Here is a 9,954-nt window from a genome sequence, read left to right as displayed (position 1 = left end):
ATATCTTGGGTCGAATCAGTAATAATTGAAAAAACATTGGCATCCATTTATTTCAGCGCAAATTGTTTTAAGTCAATCGTTTGGCAATATGTATAATAATAACGAATAAGTTCATCGCGACGCGCGACGTTATCGTCATTCGCCGTATTGGTCAATCGGTGTACCAGCATATACACGATAATAAGTATGGAAAAAAAATTACTTAACAATCGATCAAATATTCACATTAATTAACCCACCAATAGGAATAAATTAAAAATAGTTTCAAACCAAAATCTAATATAGTAATATACCATTTGTAAAAAATAAAACATAGGTACATGGTTACCATAAGAACCTATTTTATTTTATGGTACTTTGATAGTTTGATATTCATAATATCGGGCCCCCCCCCCAATTTTTTAAAGAGTTGGGGCCCTGGTGCAATGCACCGCTTGCACCGGCGGTTTATCCGGCACTGATTATATTTATATATACATTATACATAATACATTATTAAAAAAAAATATCAATCCTAAGTCTTTATATTATATTATCTGAACTACGAGGGAAAAAGATTATCCAAGAAAGTGATTTCTTAAATATTATCATTATATTATCATGTGCACATATAGCATATATAGCACATACTATATAGCATATATAGTGCTATAATATAATGTATTATATTATCATGTGCTATGTGCTATATGTGTAACATAATATTAACATACCAATACAATACAACTGAAATGTATGGTGACTTGAACCAATCTGTATAAATATTATGATCTTCTGGAGGGCTGCACTTTTATAGATATTTTAATATATGTATAATGGAACAACAAATATAAATGTATCAAATAATATAGTTTACTAATATAATATACTAATTATTCAATTATAGTGCATTATAACTGCGATTTGACGCTAACGCGTTTTGTGGTGTTTTTTCATTAGGGTTTCTAAAACTAGCGCGTAAAGTTGCTCGGCAAATTTAAAATTGATAACGAATATTGTACACATTTTTTCAATCCTAGTTTGAAAACCCCTGGTTTGAGACAAAACCACTATGAAGTGCGTTAGCGTCGAGTCGCAGTTATAATGAAACGCACTATAAAGATATTCATATGTATTATGTATATTATTTATATAAATATAGCTCGTACTTGTAAATAAAATCATGATTTTAACAAATTCATAGTGAAACAGTCATATAGAAAACAAATGTGGTCAAAAAAGTATTTACTTATTATATTACACTTTATTCGACTTAATTATAAACTGAAACTAATACATTTTTATTACATGATACATTGTATTATTAATATATATTCTTAGTAGGTAAATGAACAAATTTTATTTCAAGGAATTATGAACAGCTACTTTAGTTAAGTATTTATATGTATCTGTATAATCAAAAGCAATTCAATTTAATTTTTATTGTTATATCTCTGATTAATAGGGTTATCCGGCGATTTCATCCATTCTTTGTTCATTAGTTGTTTTACTTGAGACAGACGCATAGATGGATTTTCAAGACGTAATCTTGGTAAATTTTCTGCTTCAAAAGCAGTATATGCTGCTTTTAGCCTTTTTTCAGGATGTTTATCCAACAACTTTTGAGTAGGGCTGAAACAATATTATAATGTGTAAAAATGTAAAATAAAAACAATAACTATAATACTACAGTTGAAATCAGTCACAATGGATCTTAAAAAACTAATGAGCATATTGTCCATTACAAACGATGGTTTAAATTAAATTGGTGCCAGTTGAATTAAATTTTAGAGTACTTGTTTATTATTTCCCTGCTGTTGCTATATATTATATCATAATATATTATTGTTATTAATTAAAGGAAGAGTATTTCAATGCAAAATGCATTTTTTTCTGAATGTCTTAAAACAATGCTTCCCAAGCATGAAATTAATATTATATATTAATCTATATATTTTAATTTATATGTCAGATAATTAAAAATTTAAACTTTTATTTTGCATTTTTTTTAATTCTAAGTGTATTTTTAGGGTTTTAAGACATTTTTACTATTTTTTATGCTTCAATATTAATAGAAATTTTGATAACATTTATTTTGATTAGTTCCTAAAATAAATAAATTCATATTTATATTTTAAATTTATTAAGTGGCTTACACACAAAGCATTTTTTTTTTTATAAAATTGCATTAAATTGAGTATTTTTCAAGCTATATTTTTCAATGTTAAATATAATTTTTAGTGAATTAAATTTTTTTTTAAGGCATTTTCTTGTATCTTTAGAGGATTCCACTTACTTGTTTTTAACATATGAGTTATAAGCCAATACCAAAGTACTGTTTAGAACGTTTTTAATAAGATTGTGGAATAAATAATCTAAAATAATTCTAAATACTAATAATTTCATTGTGTATCTACAGAAAAATATATTTCAAATAATAGTGGCCAATTTTAGACCATCAATAAGAGGGTTTAAAAATTAAAACTATTCCAGCTCATAGCGCTCCTACAATATTTTAAGACAACTAAAACCAATAAAATGTAAAAAGGCCTCTTAAAGAAAATATAAATTAGGTTTATAAAGTGTACATTATAAGTTGTAAAAAAGAGATTATATAAACATTTTTATAATTTAGATAAAGGCTGTCTATATAGACAGGACAGGACCGAGAGACAATATCTACTATTATATACAATGTGTATAGTGAAAAAGTGACTAGATATCGACTAAAATACACAATCAAACCAAAAATTTACAAATTATTTTCATCAAATTAAAATAAGTAAATAAAAAGTGGGAAAATTTAGCATTTTTTAATAGAAATTACATATGATTCCTTGCGTTACTTACGCCATATTTACAACGGTTTTATTTTATTATTGTACAGAATAATACCAAGAACACCTTAAGCATTTTGTTTTCCTAAATTATACCTCTTTATGAGTGCATGCCTCATCTAAGCTCGTCCATAATTGTAAATTGCCTATGAACAATAATTACAATCACAAAAATCCTGCATGTTTAGTATCAATCGAAAATTATGGAAGATATAAACACAATATTCTAGAGATTATTCTGTAAAATATGCAAAATTTTTTTTAATTTTTTTACTTTAATAAAAACAATTTGTACATTTTTAGTTTGTTTGTGTATGTTAAAAATGATACCGTACTAACCTAACTTTAAAATAAAAAAAATTATGGTAAAAAGTTTTGAAGATACGTCAGCAAATGTGCTGTATGTTCTGTTTTGTTTAAAAAAAAGTTTAATGGTCTATAACTAAAAAATAAAAAAGTTAAACCCACCCTTATAAGGGATTTTTTTCATAACTTAAGGTATACTTTATAAGACGCCGGCTGGTCACTTCTTCACAGGACACATTGTATATATTTATAACAATCATTATTAGGTATGTTCTCTATAAATAAACTATATATTTACTTTAGCATATTAAGAGCCTCATCAACTGTTCGTGCTTCTTCATCATGCATAGTCAAACGGTTCAAATTTTCTTCAATTGAACTTTCTTCTTCTTCCAATGTCAGTTGAGACTTAAGATTTTTTGGAGTATCAAGTTCTTTCTAAAATGTTTGAACTATACAGCAAATGTACATAATATTTATTGGTGGTTTTAAATATATACTACCATAAGTTGATGCCTAGTGATTTTTTGGTTGATTTGTGTAGTCTTAATTTCACTGAGTTCTGTTTCCAGTAATAATTGAGCTTCTCGTTTCTTTTCTAATTGATCAATTTTTTTCTTCTCTTTTTCCTCCTATTAATATATAGAGAGAGATTAATTATAATCTTAGTTAAAAGGTAACATTAAAAGTATAATAATACAACTTGCCTTTCTTTTTTGTTTTTTGGCAGCGTTCTTGTCATCATCTTTCCAAAATTCATCTTCAATAGCCTTTTTTTTTTGAGCATCCGCTTCTTGCTTAATAGCATCACGTCGAGCTTTGGCTTCCGAAGCTTTTGAATTCATACCAACAAACTTCTTAGGCATTTTTAATATACCTACTATTAATCAGAAAAATATAGGTAAATAGAAAATAAACTAATTTTGTAATATAATGTATGAGAATATGTGTTGGTATTGAAATAACTTACACTTTTGTGATTCAAGCACAAACTATGAGTTCCTTAAACTCAGTTTATTTACTAATTAATTAGTAATACATATATATAACAATATGATAATTGAACAGCTCAATAATTGTATCCTTTTGTTGATATTAAGAACCTTATAAAATGTACAGTATAATATAATATTATTATAAATATTAAATAGCTAATATTATTAAGAATACCTAAATTATAAGACAAAAATCTCCTCTCATCTATTTGATAAAATAAATATAAAACCTGATTTTAAACTTTACACAGATAAAGCCATAATATTATTATTATTTACCCTAATAACACTTATTTGTGATTACTGATAACCGAATTACCGAACTTACCTGAGATAGTACTATCTTAGTTCGTGACCACGATTAATGGTATATTCATAGACCTTATACTAAGGTATAAGGTCTATGGGTATATTCTTTAATCGTGCCATAAGACAATATAGAAGCGAAACTCGATCAGCTGATGGGTGAAGTATTTACCTATGATCTGAAGTCCGAACAATGAAACTGTTTCCGTAACACTGACATGATGTTATACCCGTATTGAAAAACCGTTTCCGCCTAATAGGCAGGGTATTCTGCGCGGGGTCGGGTTGTTTCCACTGTTTACTTTTATCATAGATTACGTATGCCACGCCGTGTTCAAGGTTACAATCTCCCGATTTGGCAAATTCACGGAGTTTCATACCCTGATCGTGCCACAGATATAAAATACCTTTTGTATTATTATTATTATTATTATTAAGTCTGTGGATCGTGCTGAACACTGTCTGATTGTCTGATCATTATTTGGTATAAATGTACAATAATAATATCATAGAACATTAACATTGTTATTTGTCATGCTCCATATTCCATGATGGGCATGGTAATTGGTAATTAATACTAATATTTTTATAATTTAATTAACATTAATTTTGGGGTACCGTGGTCGATTTTAATTTTAAATTATAATCCACTTTGCATTGAATGTATTGCGTTACTACTTTGAAACCCCCTGACATGATAACGCAATACTTAAGGTGGATTCAATGTGATTCAAATCACCATCCACCATGTCATTACCATTTGATCAGACAAATGATAATTGATAATACAATGATATATGATATTGTTTTTTACGTGAATATGTGTTGCTGACCAATGAAAGACTTGAACACTGAACATTGACCATTGCACATTTTGCCACATTTGTAATTTGTACCATTCCGCATTCGGCACTCGTCCACTTTGTTATCAACTCCGTAACGTTTCCTATTTATATAATTGATAGATAGGTCGTAGAAAATAGGTATTCCATTTCCTGGTCTTGCCATTTTTGTGTGGCCTAAAACGTCGAAAACTCAATTTATTTTACAGTAACGTAAATTATTTTAAAATGATTTTGAATAACATCTTAAGATACTCAAAGAATGTTGGCTCTAAGGTAATCAATAGAAAAATCATTGTCAACTTAAACTAATTTTTTACTGGCAATTTTAAGGTCAATGGACATAGGTTACAAAGCACATTAATAATTGCAGAACATGACAATGAGAAACTTGCAGCCGTAACACGTAATGCCTTAACGGCTGCAAAGAAACTTGGTGGAGAAGTATCTGTTCTTGTAGCTGGTACCAAAATCGGATCGGTATGCTTAAATATTATGTTTTACCATTTGAATAATTTTTTATATTTCCTATTATTTTTGGTTAAAACAATTATAAATATATAGGTAGATTTTTATATTTCAATATAATGATGTATCAATCAGTAATTAGTAATTACTTATGTCAAGGTTAAAACCATAATATTGTTATTTTGTTAAGTAGGTACCTATTTCATGAATAAATATTTGTTTATAAGTTTAAATATTAATTAATTGTGGGTTCTTAACACAATTGTTCTGAATTATATTTCAAAAATATTAGGTTATTTGAATAAAAAGATATTGTTGGGAACACATAGACTATTTCAGTTACCTACATTTGGTTTATAAATCAGATTTATTAAATCTATTTGCTTAAAATTATTCATACTCTACAATTTAGGTACCTATAGGTAGTTTATGTTTATAGATTTCACACATTTAATATGCTGTAAATAAATATTTCAATAATTTATAGTACCTTAGTACGCACTACACATTATATTTTTATCATAGATTTGTGATACTTTTATTCATGAAGGCTAGAATAAGGAAACCAAACTCGTACGGCCGCCTGCATGAAAAATAATATATTGATGTATTAAATGCTGTTACCTATTTAATATTTATTTTATATATCTACTACTTCTCAATGATTATCTTATCAATCAATGGTTGATAATGAGTTATTTAATATTTATTATTTACATCAACAGGTTGTAGAAGAAGTTACCAAAGTATCTGGTGTGACCAAAGTACTTAAAGCGGAGGGTGAAGAATTCAAAGGATTTCTGCCTGAAATTCTTGCTCCATTGGTATTGGCTACACAAAAAAGAATTAATGCTACTCATGTATTAGCTGGCTCCAGTGCTCAAAGCAAGTCACTTTTACCTAGAGTGGCTGCATTATTAGATGTATCTCCAGTTACTGATGTTATTGACATCAAATCTCCTGATACATTCGTACGAACTATATATGCAGGTGCAAATTGTATTTCATATAATTTCTTGTTTGTCTAACTTTTTTAGTACTATAATATAAATAATTTATTAGTAACATATTTTTCAATTAATTAAATAATGCATTTAATGATTTTTAAGGAAACGCTATATTGACCTTGAAGTCACTAGATGCAGTCAAAGTGCTCACTGTACGGAGTACTAGTTTTGAAGCTGCTGCTGATGGGGGTTCTGGTTCAATTGAAGATGCAGTGCCTGCAGGTAGTTATGAAAAAGGATCGGGTTCAGAATGGATTAGTCAAGAACTGACCAAAAATGATCGACCCGATTTGGCTTCTGCGAAAATAGTTGTGTCTGGAGGTATATTAAATATAATTCATAAGATATATTATTATTTTAGTATTTTATTTTATTTTTTCTATGTTTATTAAGGACGAGGTGTCAAGTCTGCTGAAAATTTTAAAATGATCTATGATCTTGCTGACAAAATGGGGGCAGGTGTTGGAGCTTCACGAGCAGCCGTAGATGCCGGTTTTGTTCCAAATGACATGCAAATTGGACAAACGGGAAAAATTGTTGCTCCGGTTAGTAACAATACTCTTAAGAGAGGTGAAAGTAGAAACTAAGGTCAAACAATAAATTTAATTACAGGAATTATATTTGGCTATTGGCATCTCTGGTGCCATTCAACATTTAGCTGGCATGAAAGACTCTAAAACTATTGCTGCCATAAACAAAGATCCCGATGCACCAATTTTCCAAGTAGCAGATTTTGGACTAGTTGCTGATTTGTTCAAGGCTGTTCCCGAAATGATTGAAAAAATAAAATAATAGGGAATTGGTTTAATATTTTTATTTGTTATTATTATAATGTGTTTGTCACAATATCAGTTAAATATGTTTGATTCACAATTAACTATTTTTTTTGGTTACATGAAAATAATATTGGTGGTTCCACATTTTTGTTGAATATACATTATACATTATATAACCATTATCATTTCTTATAATTAAATACATTTATTTTTTTAGTTTACATATTTATAAAAATTTAAATAAATAAAAAATTGTTACTTATTTAATAGTTAATAATTACTTCCTAATCTGTAATCATTGTTTGTTTATTAGATTAAACAAACAATGATTACACAATTATTATTTACACAATTTCATGAAATTATTGAAGAATTGGGGCGAATTCCAAAACAAATATTGTGCTACATTTATTTTATATTGCTGCAGATCACATATTTTGCGTACTTGTCTTAGTGCAGAAAAAAAATTATTAAAATCTTGAATAGGTGACAATATTTTATTCTACAATAAAATTACATCTTGTTCGTATTTAAGTCTTAATATAGTGAGTTTTGAGTGAGCAACATGACGAGTACTTTTTTAATATTTTCTTATATTAGATGATATATTTAAATTTCCATTTTCAAACTTCATATTATATTATTAAATAATAAATTATAGTCATTACTAATTAAACTTCAGTATGTCTCCTAAGACTGCGGTAAGATACGGTATTTTCAATACTAGTTAAAAATTAAGATTTAAAATTTGTATTTACTTATATTATTATATTATCTAGTATAATTATTATTGTTCTATGGTATAATTACTAATTGATAATTAAATTTATTTTAATTATCAAATGCAGTTGCAGTGTTTCAATCTAATGTTAATAATAGTTGGCCACACTGATAATAGATAACACTCGTGATACTAGTTCGAGTTTATACAATGATACGCTATAATGGCAGACGCAGTGCCGAAGAATTTTAAATTTCCTTAGTCATTGCTCGTTGTTGATAATATCGTGAGGATTCATTGAAAAGTGAATATTTTAGTCGATCTTCGTTCGTTGACTTTTCTTTGAGCTCTATAAATCTCCAAAAATAATTCAGAACCATGTCTGGAGGCTACGACAGAGCTATCACCGTATTCTCACCGGATGGTCATCTCTTGCAAGTGGAGTACGCGCAAGAAGCGGTCCGTAAAGGATGCACAGCCATCGGTGTGCTGGGCAAGGACTGCGTTGTACTCGGTGTTGAAAAGAAGTCCATAGCCATGCTCCAAGAAGAACGTACTGTGCGCAAGATTTGCCCGCTGGATTCACACATAGTAATGGCATTTGCTGGACTGACGGCCGACGCGCGTGTAATCATCAACCGGGCACAGATGGAATGTCAGTCGCAGTACCTTACTCTCGGTGAAACTGTAACGACCGAATATATCACACGCTTCGTGGCCTCCATCAAGCAGAAATACACACAGAGCAACGGTCGCCGTCCATTTGGCATATCGTGTCTGATCGCTGGTTTCAACAATAATGGCACACCACATTTGTTCCAGACCGAGCCATCTGGCATCTACTATGAGTGGAAAGCAAATGCCACTGGAAGAAATTCAAAGTTGGTCAAAGAATTCTTACAGGTAATATTATAAGCAATCATGTGTTTAGGGCTGATTAATTATGAAACATTCCTACTACTGATTTATGATTTTTTTATATTGGATGACTTGAGTTTGAAATTTAATTGATGTACTTTTATTTGTTTTAAAATATTACATATTTATGTATTTTGGTTGTTATAGGATAACTATAATGATGAAGCTGTAAGTACGGAACAAGGGACTATCAAATTGGCAGTCAGAGCATTACTGGAAGTAGTTCAATCTGGTCAAAAAAACATTGAATTGGTAGTGTTAAAAAATAATGAAAAGATGAAGATGTTAGACCCAGCATCTCTTGAAGAAATGGTAAATGTTATAGAAGCAGAAAAAGAAGCTTTGGAGAAAGAAAAAAACAAACAAAAAGATAAACAATAACATTTTTTTAATTTTTATGTCCAGGAATTATGAATAAAATCTAATTTGAATTAATGATATATATTTTTTTTTAATGTACCTATATTATTTATATTAATAATTTAATAAAGTAAAAGGCTATGTACATTAGTTATTTTTTTTTTTAATAGAACAATGGGTACATTGTATTTATATTTTCGTTTTATCTTTACACGGTGCTGTGTTTTTTTTGGCATCTGTACATTGTAAAAGATTGTCTTCAATTTTATATTATGTTATTTTATAAATCTGGAATGTACTTATTCTATATCAACCATTGCCAAATAAAAGCCGGTATTCTTGTTGGTTTACCTCACATTAATATATGTCAAATTATGCAATCCACCACATGTTTTTATATTTAATTAGAATATCAAAAAATACTGAATTAATGCAGAAA

At 28.7% G+C, this 9,954-nt stretch overlaps 3 protein-coding genes across 4 annotated transcripts; 2 read left to right on the top strand and 1 right to left on the bottom strand.

Annotated features, from left to right (window-relative positions):
- Window positions 1-1,209: 1,209 nt before the first annotated feature.
- Window positions 1,210-4,438, bottom strand: LOC100162123 (coiled-coil domain containing 124-like). Of its 2 annotated transcripts, XM_008181865.3 has the most exons (6): window positions 4,293-4,438; window positions 4,093-4,225; window positions 3,830-4,002; window positions 3,626-3,754; window positions 3,421-3,560; window positions 1,213-1,611 (listed from the first exon to the last, which is right to left on the bottom strand). In XM_008181865.3, the coding sequence occupies exons 3-6, from the start codon at window positions 3,986-3,988 to the stop codon at window positions 1,413-1,415; spliced, it is 627 nt and encodes a 208-aa protein (XP_008180087.1). In that variant the 5' UTR covers window positions 3,989-4,002; window positions 4,093-4,225; window positions 4,293-4,438; the 3' UTR covers window positions 1,213-1,412.
- Window positions 4,439-5,202: 764 nt separating this feature from the next.
- LOC100164191 (electron transfer flavoprotein subunit alpha, mitochondrial) lies at window positions 5,203-7,783 on the top strand. Its single transcript, XM_001946956.5, has 6 exons — window positions 5,203-5,541; window positions 5,599-5,745; window positions 6,459-6,723; window positions 6,843-7,061; window positions 7,134-7,285; window positions 7,353-7,783. Exons 1-6 carry the CDS (start codon window positions 5,494-5,496, stop codon window positions 7,530-7,532), a joined length of 1,011 nt encoding a protein of 336 aa, XP_001946991.1. The 5' UTR covers window positions 5,203-5,493; the 3' UTR covers window positions 7,533-7,783.
- Window positions 7,784-8,525: 742 nt separating this feature from the next.
- On the top strand, window positions 8,526-9,899 carry LOC100166222 (proteasome subunit alpha type-like). Its single transcript, NM_001162223.1, has 2 exons — window positions 8,526-9,140; window positions 9,303-9,899. The coding sequence occupies exons 1-2, from the start codon at window positions 8,616-8,618 to the stop codon at window positions 9,534-9,536; spliced, it is 759 nt and encodes a 252-aa protein (NP_001155695.1). The 5' UTR covers window positions 8,526-8,615; the 3' UTR covers window positions 9,537-9,899.
- The last annotated feature ends 55 nt before the right edge of the window (window positions 9,900-9,954 follow it).

This window comes from Acyrthosiphon pisum, chromosome A2, assembly GCF_005508785.2.
Source record: "Acyrthosiphon pisum isolate AL4f chromosome A2, pea_aphid_22Mar2018_4r6ur, whole genome shotgun sequence".
In the NCBI taxonomy this organism is placed as follows: Eukaryota; Metazoa; Arthropoda; class Insecta; order Hemiptera; family Aphididae; genus Acyrthosiphon; species Acyrthosiphon pisum.
This window is presented reverse-complemented; position numbering and strand designations above follow the sequence as displayed.

Excerpts from the sequence above, each read along its gene's own strand:
- LOC100166222 (NM_001162223.1), top strand. The coding sequence starts at position 8,616 with ATGTCTGGAGGCTACGACAGAGCTATCACCGTATTCTCACCGGATGGT. Across the intron at positions 9,141-9,302 it reads TGGTCAAAGAATTCTTACAG|GATAACTATAATGATGAAGC; the intron begins GTAATATTATAA and ends TGGTTGTTATAG.
- LOC100162123 (XM_008181865.3), bottom strand. The coding sequence starts at position 3,988 with ATGCCTAAGAAGTTTGTTGGTATGAATTCAAAAGCTTCGGAAGCCAAA. Across the intron at positions 3,755-3,829 it reads CCAAAAAACAAAAAAGAAAG|GAGGAAAAAGAGAAGAAAAA; the intron begins GCAAGTTGTATT and ends ATATATTAATAG. Across the intron at positions 1,612-3,420 it reads GAGGCTCTTAATATGCTAAA|CCCTACTCAAAAGTTGTTGG; the intron begins GTAAATATATAG and ends ATATTGTTTCAG.
- LOC100164191 (XM_001946956.5), top strand. The coding sequence starts at position 5,494 with ATGATTTTGAATAACATCTTAAGATACTCAAAGAATGTTGGCTCTAAG. Across the intron at positions 7,062-7,133 it reads GAAAATAGTTGTGTCTGGAG|GACGAGGTGTCAAGTCTGCT; the intron begins GTATATTAAATA and ends ATGTTTATTAAG. Across the intron at positions 7,286-7,352 it reads CGGGAAAAATTGTTGCTCCG|GAATTATATTTGGCTATTGG; the intron begins GTTAGTAACAAT and ends ATTTAATTACAG.